The sequence below is a fragment of the Saimiri boliviensis genome, chromosome 8 (assembly GCF_048565385.1).
Source record: "Saimiri boliviensis isolate mSaiBol1 chromosome 8, mSaiBol1.pri, whole genome shotgun sequence".
NCBI lineage: Eukaryota > Metazoa > Chordata > Mammalia > Primates > Cebidae > Saimiri > Saimiri boliviensis.
This window is the reverse complement of record NC_133456.1, coordinates 91,393,057-91,409,994: the sequence shown is the minus strand read 5'-3', so window position 1 is coordinate 91,409,994 and position 16,938 is coordinate 91,393,057. Positions and strand designations below refer to the sequence as shown.

Genomic DNA, 16,938 nt, shown 5'->3' with positions numbered 1-16,938 from the left:
GAAAGGAGAGATCAAAAATTGACACCCTATCATCAAAATTGAAAGAGCTAGAGGAGCAAGATCAAAAAAACTCAAAACCTAGCAGAAGACAGGAAATAACTAAGATCAGAGCAGAACTGAAGGAAATAGAGACACAAAAAACTCTTCAAAAAATCAATAAATCCAGGAGCTGGTTTTTTGAAAAGATCAACAAAATAGACAGACCACTAGCCAGATTAATAAAAAAGAAAAGAGAGAATAACCAAATTGATGCAATAAAAAACGATAAAGGGGATATCACCACAGATTCCACAGAAATCCAAACCATCTTCAGAGATTATTACAAACAACTCTATGCACATAAACTAGTAAACCTGGAAGAAATGGATAAATTCCTGGACACCTGTATCCTCCCAAGCCTAAACCTGGAAGAAGCCGAAACCCTGAATAGACCAAAAACATGGTCTGAAGTCGAGGCAGCAATAAAGAGCCTACCACCCAAAAAAAGCCCAGGTCCAGATGGGTTCACAGCTGAATTCTACCAGACATACAAAGAGGAGCTGATACCATTCCTTCTGAAACTATTCCAGACAATCCAAAAAGAGGGAATCCTTCCCAAATCATTTTACAAGACAAACATCATCCTGATACCAAAACCCGGCAGAGACTCAACAAGAAAAGAAAATTTCAGGCCAATATCCATGATGAACATAGATGCAAAAATCTTCAATAAAATACTGGCAAACCGATTGCAACAGCATATCAAAAAGCTCATCCACCATGATCAAGTCGGATTCATCCCGGGGATGCAAGGCTGGTTCAACATACGCAAGTCCATAAACGTAATTCACCACATAAACAGAACCAAAGACAAAAACCACATGATTATCTCGATTGATGCAGAGAAGGCTTTTGACAAAATTCAACAACCCTTTATGCTAAAAACCCTCAATAAACTAGGTATTGATGGAACGTATCTCAAAACAATAAAAGCTATTTACGACAAACCAACAGCCAATATCATACTGAATGGGCAAAAACTGGAAGCATTCCCTTTGAAATCTGGCACTAGACAAGGATGCCCTCTCTCACCACTCCTATTCAATATAGTACTGGAAGTTCTAGCCAGAGCAATCAGGCAAGAAAAAGAAATAAAGGGTATCCAAATTGGAAAGGAGGAAATCAAATTGTCTCTATTTGCAGATGACATGATTGTATATCTGGAAGACTCCATCATCTCAGCCCAAAATCTCCTGAAACTGATAAACAACTTCAGCAAAGTCTCAGGATACAAAATCAACGTGCAAAAATCACAAGCATTCCTATACACCACTAATAGACTTAAAGAGAGCCAAATCAAGAACGAACTGCCATTCACAATTGCTACAAAGAGAATAAAGTACCTAGGAATACAACTAACAAGGAACATAAAGGACCTCTTCAAGGAGAACTACAAGCCATTGCTCAACGAAATAAGAGAGGATACAAACAGATGGAGAAACATTCCATGTTCATGGTTAGGAAGAATCAACATCGTGAAAATGGCCATACTGCCCAAAGTAATTTACAGATTCAACGCTATTCCCATCAAGCTAGCAATGACCTTCTTCACAGAACTGGAAAAAAACACCTTAAACTTCATATGGAACCAAAAGAGAGCCTGCATAGCCAAGTCAATTCTAAGCAAAAAGAACAAAGCAGGAGGCATCACACTACCGGACTTCAAACTATACTACAAGGCTACAGTAATCAAAACAGCATGGTACTGGTACCAAAACAGAGATATAGACCAATGGAACAGAACAGAGGTCTCAGAGGAAATACAACATACCCACAACCATCTGATCTTCGACAAACCTGACAAAAACAAGCAATGGGGAAAGGACTCCCTGTTTAATAAATGGTGTTGGGAAAACTGGCTAGCCATGTGCAGAAAGCAGAAACAGGACCCCTTCCTGACACCTTACACCAAAATTAACTCCAGATGGATTAAAGACTTAAACATCAGACCTATTACCATAAAAACCTTAGAAGAAAATCTAGGCAAAACCATTCAGGACATAGGTGTAGGCAAGGACTTCATGACCAAAAAGCCAAAAGCAATGGCAACAAAAGCCAAAATAGACAAATGGGACCTAATCAAACTCCACAGCTTCTGCACGGCAAAGGAAACAGTCAGTAGAGTGAATCGGCAACCAACAGAATGGGAAAAAATTTTTGCAGCCTACCCATCTGACAAGGGGCTGATATCCAGAATTTACAAAGAACTAAAGCAGATCTACAAGAAAAAAACAAACAAGCCCATTCAAAAATGGGCGAAGGATATGAACAGATACTTTACAAAAGAAGACATACAGGAGGCCAACAAACATATGAAAAAATGCTCATCATCACTGGTCATCAGAGAAATGCAAATCAAAACCACATTGAGATACCATCTCACACCAGTTAGAATGGCAATCATTAAAAAATCGGGAAACAACAGATGCTGGAGAGGATGTGGAGAAATAGGAACACTTTTACACTGTTGGTGGGAATGTAAATTAATTCAACCATTGTGGAAGACAGTGTGGCGATTCCTCAAGGACCTAAAAATAGAAATCCCATTTGACCCAGCAATCCCATTACTGGGTATATATCCAAAGGATTATAAATCATTCTACTACAAGGACACGTGCACACGAATGTTCATTGCAGCACTGTTTACAATAGCAAAGACCTGGAACCAACCCAAATGCCCAACGATGATAGACTGGATAGGGAAAATGTGGTACATATACACCATGGAATATTACGCAGCCATCAAAAACGATGAGTTCACGTCCTTTGTAGGGACATGGATGAACCTGGAAACCATCATTCTCAGCAAACTGACACAAGAGCAGAAAATCAAATACCGTATATTCTCTCTCATAGGCGGGTGTTGAACAATGAGAACATATGGACACAGGGAGGGGAGCACTACACACTGGGGTCCGTTGGGGGGAAATGAGGGAGGGGCGGGGGGGTGGGGAGGTAGGAAGAGATAGCATGGGGAGAAATGACAGATACAGGTGAGGGGACGGAAGGCAGCAAACCACACTGCTATGTGTGTACCTATGCAACAATCTTGCATGTTCATCACATGTACCCCAAAACCTAAAATGCAATAAAAAAAAAAAAGTAAAAGAGAATCTCTATATAATAATAAAATGTTCAATTCAATAGTAAGACATGGTTTTCTTTACTATTTTAATTATTTCACTTTATAAATAGCATTAAAACTTTTTTCTCAATAAAAAGATTTCAATATTTAGTTTCAATAGCTATAAAGGCTAAAAAAAAAAAGACACCTCAAAGAAGTATACAGATTAAAATGAAAGACGCACCTCATTAATGATAAAGGTTCTCTCCTTGACTAAACTCTAATGAGGCCCCTCTGAACTCTCTTTTCAACTAGGCCCTGAGTTTTGGGCTTCCAAGTTCATCTCTGCATTGTCCAGCTGCAGCAAGAATCCTGCTAAGTCAGTTTGCCTCTGCTCAAATGCGTGATTACCCTTGATATCTGATCAAACTCCTCATGTTCTCCAGTCCACCGTGTGATGTCTGATCACAGCGGCCTGCCTGCAGCAAGAATCCTGTTAGGCCAGTTAATCCAGAATCCCTATTTACCTCTGATGTTTACCATTAGTAATTTTTCATCTGAGGAAGACATACCTCCAAACTTACATACATTTAATAACATAGCTTTAATATACATAAAGCAAAATTTGACAGAATCACTAAGAGATATGATCAAATCTATCATCTTACATGAAGATTTTTAACTATGTGTTAAAGAAGAAATGATAAAGGACATTAGAAAATACTTAGAAATAAACAATTACAAAGCTACTTTAACACTTGTGGAACTAAAATGGTCACTTAGAAATATGCAGACTAAAATGTTTACATTAGCAAAGAAGACTCAACAATTTTAAACTATGTATTAAACCTAAGAAGTCAAAAAAAGAAGAGCAAAGAAGTTAAGTGAGGCCAGGCGTGCTGGCTCACACCTGTAATCCCAGCATTTTGGAGGCTGAGTCAGGCAGATCACTTGAGCTCAGGAGATTGGGAACAGCCCGGGCAACATGGCAAAACTCCATCTCTACAAAAAATATAAAAATCAGCCTGGTGTGGTGGTGCACTCCTGTAGTCCCAGCTACTTGGGAGGCAGAGGTGGAAGGATGCCCTGAACTCAGGAGGTCAAGGATGTTGTGAGTGGAGATCACGCCTCTGCATTCCAGCCTGAGTGTCAGAGCCAAACCCTGTCTCAAAAAAAAAAAAAAAAAGGTACATGGCTTTTCCCTAAATCATTTGATAAAGCAGAGCTCACATTCAAAACCCAATCTCTCTGATTCAAAGGCTATGATCTTTTCCTTATGCCTTCTCCAGATAAACAAGTGAGTTTGGGCAAGAAAAGTCTTAGTGATCTTATGAGAGAAAAAAAAATCTTTCTTGAATTTATTTTTGTTTTTTAATTATTAATTTTTTAAATATTAGAGATGAGGTCTCACTATGTCTCAAACTCCTGGCCTCAAGCAATCCTCCCACCTCAATCTCCCAAAGTGCTGGCAGAAGCCACTGTACCCAGCCAAGAAAAAAATCTCTTAAAGCGGAATTGAAGTTTTCAAGAAAGTGCTGCTTTTAACTACTTGAATACTGAAAGTTCAAATATTCAAAATGATGCTGACCAGGCTAGGCATGGTGGCTCAGTGGCTCATGCCTGTAATCCCAGCACTTTGGGAGGCAATGCAGGTGGATCACCTAAGGTCAGGAGTTTGAGACCAGCCTGGCCAACATGATGAAACCCTGTCTCTACTGAAAATACAACATTTAGCTGGGCCTGGAGGCAGGAGCCTGTAATCCCAGCTACTTGGGAGGCTGAGGCAGGAAAATCATTTGATCGTTTGAACCCAGGAGGCAGAAGTTGCAGTGAGCCAGGATCACACCACTGCACTCCAGCCTGGGCAACAAGACCGAGACTCCACCTGAAAAAAAAAAAATGCTGAGCAATTTATCTGACTTAACATGTGTTTTTAGTTATTTTAATTTACTTTTCCTATGTACTGAAACTTGCCTTTCTGAATAGTTTCTGGCTTGGTTTACACTGAAGTTAACTTACTAAAGCTTTTCCAAAAATTATTTTGGGGGTATACCCTTAGAATTCTGCTGGACCTCAGGCATTTCTCATTGCAACTCATGCACATTCAGATAACTGGATCGCATCCTTACTAACAGCTCTTTTTCTAATTTAGAGTCTTCATGCAGCTGTGATTAAATAACAGAGGGTCAGACTGCATTATTCTTTGCCTTCTGTCCCAGTCCAGTGACATCCAAATAACAAAGCACCCAGCACCACCTGGCCAGGACATGACTGCCTAGAAATTACTTTGTACTGAAAGGGGTAAAAACAAAAGATGCTTGGTAATTCTCATCCATCACTGAAATTGACTTTCAGTTGAAAAGAACTTAAAATAGCCAACTCCTCTCATGTGTCAAGGATACCTATTCAGGTATTTGTTTCCTTAAACTGTCAATCTAGAAAGTGCCAAGCTAAAAAAGAAGAGATAATCCTTCTTTCTCAAGCTCTCACCAACAGCAACCGTTTTCTACCCAGCCTATGGCTGTCCCTTGTGTCAATGGTTTATGAGGCATATTAATAACACAATTATAAAATCAAACAGTCTTTATATTAAATACTGGAATTATATCTTAAATACTATCCTTTTTTCAAAAAAGGAGATTATCCATAACAGGGATCCCCAAACCACAAACCAGTTCTGGTCTGTGACCTGCTGGGAACGGGCTGAACAGCAGGAGGTGAGTGGCAGGCAAGCTCTCATTACCTTCTGAGCTCCGCCTCCCATCAGATCAGCAGTGCCATTAGATCCTTATGAGAGTGTGAATCCTGTTGTGAACAGCTCATGCAAGGGAGCTAGATTGGGTGCTCCTTATAAGAATCTAATGCCTGATGATCTCTCACTGTCTCCCATCACCCCCAGACGGGACTATCTAGTTGCAAGAAAATAAGCTCAGGGCTCCCACTGATTCTACATTATAGTGAGTTGCATAATTATTTCATTATATATTACAATGTAATAATAATAGAAATAAAGTGTACAATAAATGCAATGTGCTTGAATCATCCCAAAACCATCCCCTCCCCTGCCCCGCATCTGAGAAAAAACTGTCTTCCACAAAACCAGCCACTTATGCCAAAAGGTTGGGGACTGCTGATCCACAGTATAATATCCCCCCAAAAACCAAACACCACCACGATAACAAAACTAGCCTTAATCCTTTCTAGGATTTAATATCTATACTTTTTAAGATTCTTGTCTCAAATTAATATCATGAATAATTCATTATTATGTGGATAATAAGACTTTGTTTTAAACCATTAAATTCACCAATTTAAGATGTTCTTACACACAAACTCTGAAAGCTAGCTCAATGTTTTACCTCAAAACTTTACATAAAAAGAAAGCTAGGTAAAAATGGCGACAGCATCAGCAAAGCTTTTGAATCTCTCCAAATCTATGTATAAAGCCAGACAGAACAACCAGATAGTCATACACAAAACCCAAGAACAATGTACACAGCAAATCCATATAACAAAGTATCCTCATCAAACTCAGAACACAAACACATGAACAGGTGAAGAAAAACTGCCAATAGCCATACAACCTGCATGGTGTCTGTGGCTGGGCAGTGGCTGGGCAGCAGAAAGCAAAGAAAGCAGCAGAGAATCAGACCTGTGCAAAGGAAAATCCCAAAAAGCCTACAGGCATTACTGGAAAGCATGGAGGAAGAGTTTGAGAACAGCAGCTCACACTGGAAGGAATTTCCTCCATTCCAATAAGGAGTAGGTTTAAGGGGCCCACGGTAAGAAAGTGTGAAGGGGCCCAAGCAGCTGTGTACCATGAACTCTTGAAACTGGTCTGCCAGGGTTCCCTCCTAGAACAAAGCCTCACGCCAAGGGGAAATCTCAAGAGACAAAACCAAACTCCTGAAATAGAGGGACAAGAGAGAAAAAGAAAAGAGAAGTAGTGGAGGAGGGGAAGACATCAGCAAATCTCATGAGACAGGAGGCCATCACTGAAACACTACGTTGAGAACAACGAAGAGGGAGCTCAGTGAAGTTACAAAGCTACCCTGAACCATGTCTCTTTCTAAAAGTTCAGAAAAACTGAGTTCACATAGAAATGAGCAACAGAAAAGACTCAAGCTCAAATCCAATCCAAAGATCTATAAGAAGTAAGAGAAGAAGCAGAACAACATCCTTATGAACAACAAATGTAGTCAGGAACACATAATCAAAAAAAAAAAAAAAATCAAAAATCACAACATGGTTTCAAAATGAGGGAGGTGGGCATGGTGGCTCACACCTGTAATCCTCGCACTTTGGGAGGCCAAGGCAGATGGATCACCTGAACTGAGGAGTTCAAGACCAGTCTTGGCAACATGGCGAAACCTCATCTCTAGTAAAAAATACAAAAAGTTAGCTGGGCGTGGTGGTGGACCCCTGTAATGCCAGCTACTCAGGAGACTGGGGCAGGAGAATTGCTTGAGCCCAGGAGGTAGAGGGTACAGTGAGCCAAGACTGCACCACTGTATTCCAGCCTTGGTGACAGAGCCAGACTCTGTGTCAAAAAATAAAAGTTTTTAAAAATGAGGTAAATGACATTAAGAAAATGATGCATGAGAGAACAAAATAAATCAGAATCCACAAACTCAGATGAAGTAGAGAAGTCAAGTAGCAACTGGAAATAAAAGAAAACGTCATTTCAGAAATAAACAGATTAATTAAAAGACACAGAAGACAAACAAGAAGAAAAATTTTAAATAAAAAGATTCTGGGCACGGTGGTTGATGCCTGTAATTCCAGCACTTTGGGAGGCTGAGGTGGAAGGACTGCTTGAGCCCAAGAGTTTGAGAATACCCTGGACAACATAGTGAGACCTCATCTCTACTAAAAATCAAAACAGGCTGGGCATGGTGGCTCATGCCTGTAATCCTAGCACTTTGGGAGGCTGAGGCGGGCAGATCACCTGAAGTCAGGGATTTGAAGACCAACATGGTAAACCTTGCCTCTACTAAAAATATGAAAATTGGCCGGGTGTGGTGGCGCATGCCTGTAATCTCACCTACTTGGGAGGTTCAGGCAGGGGAATCGCTTGAACCGAGGACGGGGAGATTGCAGTGAGCCAAGATTGCAGCACTACAACCCAACCTAGGGGACAGAGACCCTGTCTCAAAAAAAAAAAAAAAAAAAAAATCAAAACAATTAGCCAGGTGTGGTAGCATGTGCCTGTTGTTCTCGGTACTTGGGTGGCTGAAGTGGGGGGCTCACTTGATACCAGTAAGTCAGGTTGCAGTGAGCCAAGATGGTGCCACTGCACTCCAGCCAGTGTGGCACAGCAAGACCTTGTCTCAGGAAAAAAGGGGGCGGGGATAAACAATGAAAATGTGTAAGAAGAATTATGTAATGAGAGATATGAAAAGTTCCTGAAGAATGAAACAAAAGTAAGAACACAAAAAAACAGTAAAAACTATAATAGAAAAATCCCCTGAACTTAAAAAAAAAATTGTGAAACTAGATATTGAACGCTTCTATCCCATACCTGAGAATACTGACCTACAATGATCAACACCAACACATAGTCTAGTGAAATCACTGGAAACTAAAGGACAAGAAAAAGGAAACTTGTTGGGTATTTAGGCAAAAACAACTAATTTTCAAGGGAAAAAAATTAGACTATCATAAGGCTTTTCAACAGCAATGCTTTATTCCAAAAAAAAAGAAATACAGTATGTGAGTTACTCAAGAAAAATACATGTGAACCAAAGATTTCATATCCGGAAAAACTGACTTTAAAGTATAAAGAGCACGAACAAACTGTTACCAACACGCAAAAACTCAAGGCATGGTGTTCCCATGGCCACTTCCTGAAGAATCTGGTTAAGAATGAGCTTGATCAATTCAAATGACTAGAGACACATGAATACAGAGAGCATTAAACATCTGGTTACTTGTAGAACTAAGATTAGTGAAAAGCTAAAATGGAGAGAGTACTCTCTACGATGGACATATGTTTCAATAACACAGAAATAGTACAATATTTTAAAACTAGGGAGAAACAAGAAAAGCATGTAAATGTTTGGTTTTTTTTTTAAAACCTACTCTCAGTAATCACACTGGGGATGATAACATTAGTATTATTGAGACCATTATGTACGTAATCTGGGATAAAATAAATGAGTGATTATGGACTAGTCTATCATCCCGTGTCCTTGAAAAGCAGGATTCCTGCTGTGGAAGAAAGGAGATGGATGTAATACAGAACAGGTTAAATTAAAAACCACAAAATGGAAGTATCTGTGTAAACTCATTTGGCATTTTATCTCAGTCTGTCCACTGCAGACGCCTAGAAACAATGACCAACCTAATAGCAATGAGCATACCCAGGGTCTAGACAGGGTCCTTGAAATGCTATTTTCTACTAAAAGATACTTGAGCTTCTTAAGAAACAGCTTTAAAGGGTTAGGAGTAGGGGTTGGAACAGATCTTGACACTACAGAAAGCAAAGCTATGAAGCCATGAAGGACTACCAGGGTCACCACTAGGACTCAAGACAGTTGCCTAAAGCTGGGGATGGGAATCAGCAATGACAGCAAATGGACTTGTGGTTTCTTTTAGGGCTGATAGATATGTTCTAAAATTAGATTGTGGTGATACAGATAAATTTCTGAAACAACCCCAAAATAAGTGAGTTGTATGAATGGGGAACTTTCTAGTGTTTAACTGTATTATATAAAAAATCTGGAATTGGCCGGGCGCAGTGGCTCAAGCTTGTAATCCCAGCACTTTGGGAGGCCGAGGCGGGTGGATCACGAGGTCGAGAGATCGAGACCATACTGGTCAACATGGTGAAACCCCGTCTCTACTAAAAATACAAAAAAACTAGCTGGGCGTGGTGGCGCGTGCCTGTAATCCCAGCTACTCAGGATGCTGAGGCAGGAGAATTGCCTGAGCCCAGGAGGCGGAGGTTGCGGTGAGCCGAGATCGCGCCATTGCACTCCAGCCTGGGTAACAAGAGCGAAACTCCGTCTCAAAAAAATAAAAAATTAAAAAAAAAAATCTGGAATTATACACTTAGTATGGTGAAATTGATGGTATTTAGATTACATCTCAATAAAGCTGCTGGAAAAAAAGAATGCCCAAACCTTCAAAAGGGATCATGGTTTCAGTGTTAAAAAATGAAAAAAAAAAAAAACCTCATAAAACATGTGTTTGTTTTTGTTTTTCCCACAGACAGGGTCTGTCACCCAGCCTGGAATACAACGGTGCTATCACAGCTCACTGAAACCTCAAACTCCTGGGCTCAAGTGATCCTCCCACCTCATTCTCCTAAGTAGCTAGGGCTATGGACATGTGCCACCATATCTGGCTAATTTTTTGTATTTTTTGTAGAGATGGGGTCTTTCTCTCTTTCCCAAGCTGGTCTTGAACTCCTGGACTCAAGCGAACATCCTGCTTTGCCTTCCCAAAGTGCTTGGATTATGGGCATGAGCCACCATGACTGGCCATTAAGTATATTTAAAGCCATGAGTTCATGAAGACTTTTTTAAAAATCCAGTGATTATACAAATCTACACTTATGGTAAAATTACACAGATCTAAATATATACACAGACACATAAATGAATACATACAAAACTGGTGAAATCAGACAAAAACAAGTGGGTCATATGAATGCTCAATTTTCCGGCTGTGAAACCATACTACAGTTATATAAGATGGTACCAACGGAGGAAAGCGGGGAACGGGTACACCAGATCTCTGTATTATTTTTTACAACTGCATAAGAAAATACAATTATCTTAAGATGAAATATTTAATCAAAAATTACTCGAATTGGTCACCTTTGAAGAATAGTAGGGAACCAATTCATATCCTAAAAGCTAGTAAACAAGCATTTATCCTATCTTTCCTGTATCACCTGCAACAATGGTTAAGAAATAGCAGATGGAAGGAATTATCTCTTTATGAAAGTATCTCCCTTAATAAATGAAAAAGATCTATTAGATTATCACCATCTAATACGGTTTGGCTGTGTCCTCACCCAAATCTCATCTTGCGTTACAGCTCCCAGAATCCCCACCTGTCATGGGAGGGACTCAGTGGGAGGTAACTGAATCATGGGAGTGGGTTTTCCTGTGCTGTTCTCATGATAGTGAAGAAGTCTTATGAGATGTGATGGTTTTATAAAGGGCAGTTCCCCTGTACATGCTCTCTTGCCTGCCACCATGTAAAGTGTGCCTTTGTTCCTCCTTCACCTTCAGCCATAATTGTGGAGCCTCCCCAGTCACGTAGAACTGTGAGTCCATTAAATGTCTTTTTCTTTATAAATTACCCAGTCTCTGGTATGTCTTTATCAGCAGCATGAGAAGAGACTAATATACCATCTTACAACCTCCAATAGATTAATGGATTAGGCACTAAGCATCAACAGCCACTAACGTCATAAAAAGCAGTAGCAGACATCAGGTGTATCATGGGGAAAGAAACCACCAATAATCTGATGTCTTGCTGTAGAGTTTAAACATGAGTCTCATCAGGCCTGAGGATCCAGTTACCAATTTGCAGGAAATACAGAGGACAGAGAGAACAGATGAACTGCACCATGACGGGGCATTCAGCAAAATCCAGACTGTGGGAAAGTCTCCAAGCTAAATGTTCTAGATTCTTCAATAGATAAATCACTGGAGGAAAAAATAAGGGATAGGGGAAAGCAGTGTAATGAAAAAGAAACCTGTAGATTAGAAGAGTCTTAAAACATACAAATTTCCTTTAAATTGGCAAGATTAAACATGGGGGCCGGGCGCGGTGGCTCAAGCCTGTAATCCCAGCACTTTGGGAGGCCGAGGCGGGTGGATCACAAGGTCAAGAGATCGAGACCATCCTGGTCAACATGGTGAAACCCCATCTCTACTAAAAATACAAAAAATTAGCTGCGCATGGTGGTGCGTGCCTGTAATCCCAGCTACTCAGGAGGCTGAGGCAGGAGAATTGCCTGAACCCAGGAGGCGGAGGTTGCGGTGAGCCGAGATCGTGCCATTGCACTCCAGCCTGGGTAACAAGAGTGAAACTCCGCCACAAAAAAAAAAAAAAAAAGATTAAACATGGGATGTACACCTGGATAGTAATACTATAAAGAAATGCAAAGAAATATCTTCTTTGAAAAGCAAAGTAGTGGCTACTTTTAGAGACAGACAGGGGTGACCTGGATGGGACTGTTAGGGTAGGCAGGAAAATTCTAATTCTGGACCTGGGTAATGCTTACAAGTGCGTTCACCTTAGGATAACTAAGTAAGTTCTGCATTTGTGTTGTGTAATTTTCTGTATCTGTCTTATTTTACAAAAAAAGATTTTTTTAAAAAAAAAAGGAGAATTTATCTCACTTTTATAACATATCATAAATAGAATGCAACACTTAAAAATAATTGCATGAAAATAAACAGTATTATTAACTAGCTGCTGCAGACACTTCCAAGGCCTCTTCTATGTTAAAATGGACAATAGCAGGTGTAGTTGAGTGTTAAGGACATGCTAGCACTCAAAAGAGTCTTTTGTCTTACAGTGAATCAAGTCTTGAAAGATACCTAAAAGGAAAGTGCTTTCTCACTATGTGATTCAGGGTGATTGGAGGCTTGCTTATCTACCATCCAAATCATCCCCCCTACTACTTAAATCTACCTTGCGGGTCAGCTCATATCCTACTCTTCTGGAGACACTGGGTTACAAAGAAAAAAAAAGGTCTGGTTCAGTGAATGAAGGTAAGTCAAGCCTTAAGAGGAGGATGAAAAAAACAAAAACTTAGCTCTCCGAGATCATCGACAGATTTATGTTATTCATTCAGCCCTTTCTAAATAAGCTTAAAAGGTTTGCTTTTCCATTATGAGCATTTAAGCAAGTTACAGACACTACAACCCAGTGAGAGCTGCTTGTCCTCATCCTAGTAACAAGCACAGACACTTCCCTATGTACTCAACAGCACCTTCAGAACCTAGCAATGATCCACCTCTGTCTTCATGCCTAATATGTTTGGAAGTTCTCAAGTGACAAGAGGCCCTGTATCTGAAAATGCAAATTACAAAAATAAGTGCAAACGCCCTCCCTCACCTGAACTCGGAATCTTAAAATGAGGCACCAGGTCCCAAGTTGCTGGCTCATCAACACTAGCCTAAACTGACCTCAAAGCCCTTTAAAAAAAAAAAAAAAAAAAAAAAAGTAGTGGGGCAATATCAGATTACATAAGACACTTAAAAACTTGTAAGGAGCAAAGAAAGCTGTGAAATTCAAAAGGAGCTCAATCACAGTTTTCAAACATTTATCTAAAACACATATTAAAAAGTGGCTTGATTCACCTATATATGATCTGAAAGCAAGTCTTGTTTTATCCTTTCTCCCAAGTTTTTCTACATTAGTTTTAAGAAAAAGAAAACGTACGCCAGGACCGTTTAATTTTTCTTGCACTGCTGCTCACAAGAGAGGACAGTGTGAGGCCCACCCATAAAGATGAAGTACAAACAGGAATTAAAAGGAAACTTCCATTGAAAAGGGTCTGATTCCTTTGTCTGCAATGCCTCTAGCTTCATCAGCCTCCTTTGAGTGGGCCGACCCCTGTTTCCTTCCCTCTCTCACTATCTCCTGTCTGTTCTGCATTCTCTGCCCTCTTTATTTTGTGAACCCTCAACTTCCCAGCTTACCCTCACTCCTTCCCTTGTTCTTTATATGTTCAAGAGACAAGTAAGCAAGCAAATACTAAACATACGTGCTAAAATGTCTGGAACAAGAATCCCAGGTTCCACCATCACAAAGATGCTTGTGGAAGTCTACTCTACCATTTGTTTCCATGATGTCTGAGAAATCACACCTCATCTGCATTCCCTGGATCCTCTATATGAGAGGGTACACCCCTGAGTATAAGAACCAGTTTACCACATCCATTTCTTATGAACACTCAGAACAAAAGGCTCCTTTCTTGAATGCTACTCTGATCCTATGAACTCAAAAATGTTAAAGGAAGCTCCATCTCCTCACCAGCACCTGAGGAGATTGAGACTTTAAGAACAGAATTTTAAAATGTTCTCGTTAAGCCCTCCATTCTAGAAATGGCTGTAAGTAAATGAAACTCAGGAGTGTCTGGAGCCTACTGAGCTCTACCTACCTACGCAGTATGTTCCTAGGTACACAAGACAGAAGCTCAAGACAGACCCAGCACTTCCTCAGATATCATGTTGTGCCATTTTCCTTAAGACAGGTATACTGGTCCATGGTCCTGTTATTTGGGGCCAACCCTCAACAGGAGAATGGTTAGGTGTTAGTGGGAGAGGAAGGTGGCATGTGTGGTTTGGATTTTTCATCCAAACCCTTTTCAATGAGCCTTAGAGAAATGCAGGAGCCTGTTGAAACATTACTTACTGCTTGTTGAAACATTACTTACTGCCTGTTGAATATCAGTCTTCACCTGCTCACTCAACATGCCTTCAAAGACAAAGGAGTCGCCAAACTTCTCAGCCTATAAGGAAGGTAGGAAATAAAAATCCAGAAAAAGCTGTCGTAATGTGTTTCATGTGTGCCATTTTCTTGGCACACTATTAAAGTAATTCTTCTTGTCCAGTTGAACTTGCATCTGTCTTAGGACTTCCCAGAGGACTCCAAAGGGACGTAAAAATATCTGGCTTCCTCTTAAAACAAGTTAACATCACTTTACAGATACCATTTTCATTTAAGACTCACTTAGCTGATAAGAATGCAGACTGAACAAGATTAGCTTTTGAGAACATGACTGTTCCTGAAGGAAATACATTTCCCCAAGTATTACAAATGACTCTGGGAAATAATAGTATGCTGTACATGTGAGAGTAAATAATCAAGCTTTGTCCTTTGTCCTGGTCCTGACTCTAGCTAAACGAATGAAATGGCACTCTTTGCTCCTATTCTGACACATTCTAGCTTCACTAAGGGGTCAAATGTGCTTACAAATCTCAAATGGCCAATTCAAGCACCAGATGGAATCTGTATTTTCATGATTTTATTTAACATTAGTGTCTCAATTCTTCACCCACCTGATTATTTTTGTTGCATGTAACCCTATTCTGAAATGAGGTCATCTGTCCCTTGGTAACCATGACTCTCCTCCTACATTTCTGAGTGTTCTTATTCATCTCCTAAAACACGTGGGCTCTTCTTTAAGCCCCTGAAACACTGTTGCTCCCTGGAGCTCTGCCCTTGGCTCTCTGCACTTCTGCTACACCAGTGGCTCTCAGGCTTTGTGTAGCTGAGATTATGTAATCAGCTTGTCAAAACTACATACTGCTGCTCCCTAACCCCAGAGATTCTAATTCTGAGGGTCTAGTGTGAGGTACAGGAATCTGTATGTATAAATAGCACATAGATAGTTGTTCTAATACAAGCAGTTCAAGGAACATACTTTGACATACACTGACTGATTCTTGTTGATGGACAACTTCTTTCAGTCTCATCAAATTAACTATAGCCAATACGCCAAATGAGTCTCAAATCTCTGCCACCAGTTTTGTCCTGTTCTTACTACAGGAAATTAACTGAGTACTGGATCCTTATATTACAGCTCTTATAAGCACCTCCAATTCCTTTTCCTGGGTGGAGCCTACCATCTTTTCTTCACCCCTAATCTTCCTGCATTCCCTTGTGACACAGCTATGCCTCACTACCTAAGCTATTTATTCATTCAACAAGCAGGCATCAAAACCTACCAGGTGACCAGTTTGGGGCTAAATTAGAGGATATAATAAGGTCAATGTCAGATAGCCATGGCCCCTATCCTCATTGTGCTTAAGTGTGGGAGCACAGAAAAAAACCAGGCCAAGCAAAGAACAGGAAAAAATAATTACAACTTTACTTCACCTTGTAAGGTAAAGAGTGTCATAAAAAACATCCTTGAGAAAGTGACACTTAAGCTGAGATGACTCAAGAATGAGAAGGAGCCAGCCATGCACAAGAGGGATAAGCACGAGGACTGTGAATTCCAAACAGAAAGAAAATACTGGCCAAGCTCTTGAGGTGGGAAAGAATGTTGCATTTTCAAGGAAGAGAAACAAAACCAGCAGGGCTAGAAGATGGCGTGCAAGAGGAGCATGATGTAAAGTGAAGCTGGCGAGATGGAAAAGGGGTCTACAGAGTGGCAGGAAAACACAGAGCGTTTTGTCCAAGGCAGCTCTTGGTCCTTTTTGAGCTCTTTGGCTGCATGGTGAAGCTCAAGAACCCCCTTCTCAGAATTAAACGTTTAAACATATAAAATAAAATCAATAGTATTGTGAAGAAAAGTCATTACATCAAAAAGTGAAATAAACAAATTAGTGCTATGGTACTAAAAATGTTCTTCATTAATATATTAAATAAGATCTAGTGGCAGGTCTCATAGTATCATATTTCAAAGGTAGGGATGAAAGTAAACAATATTTCGAGATCTCTGCAACAACAAAAATACGATTAAACACGTCTGTGATTTCTACTGGTGACAAAGTCGGAGGCACTGCTACTACTGCTGTGGTTCATTGTTTGCATCATAATTGAAGGAAATACTACATTTTGGTTTGCGGGTAGTAAATAAACAGATATATGAGGTTGGTGCAAAAGTAATTGTGGTTTTTGCCATTAACAGTAATGACAAAAACCACAATTACTTTTGTACTAACTTATGACTTTTCCCCATCCATGTTTTTCGATGCCCTAATTTCTGCTTATTCTATCTAATCTTCATGGAGAACCCTGGTTCTTTAGAAGTCTTCTAACTTAAGTAAACTATTGAGGAACTTGAGCTGAGAGTCTCCTTGTGAAATCAAAAGGAAAAGGACTTCTGCTTACTACAAATTATTCATTTAATAATA

The 16,938-nt window shown here is 40.0% G+C and overlaps 1 protein-coding gene across 2 annotated transcripts in view; it reads right to left on the bottom strand.

Moving 5' to 3' along the window:
• The window catches only part of SUMF1 (sulfatase modifying factor 1), a 111,432-nt gene that overhangs the window by 79,830 nt on the left and 14,664 nt on the right, over positions 1 to 16,938 (bottom strand). For both annotated transcript variants that reach the window (XM_003927127.3, XM_074404873.1), the window contains exon 3: positions 14,511 to 14,585. In XM_003927127.3, coding sequence (XP_003927176.1) covers positions 14,511 to 14,585 — 75 coding nt within the window. The remainder of the gene's footprint in view (positions 1 to 14,510; positions 14,586 to 16,938) is intronic.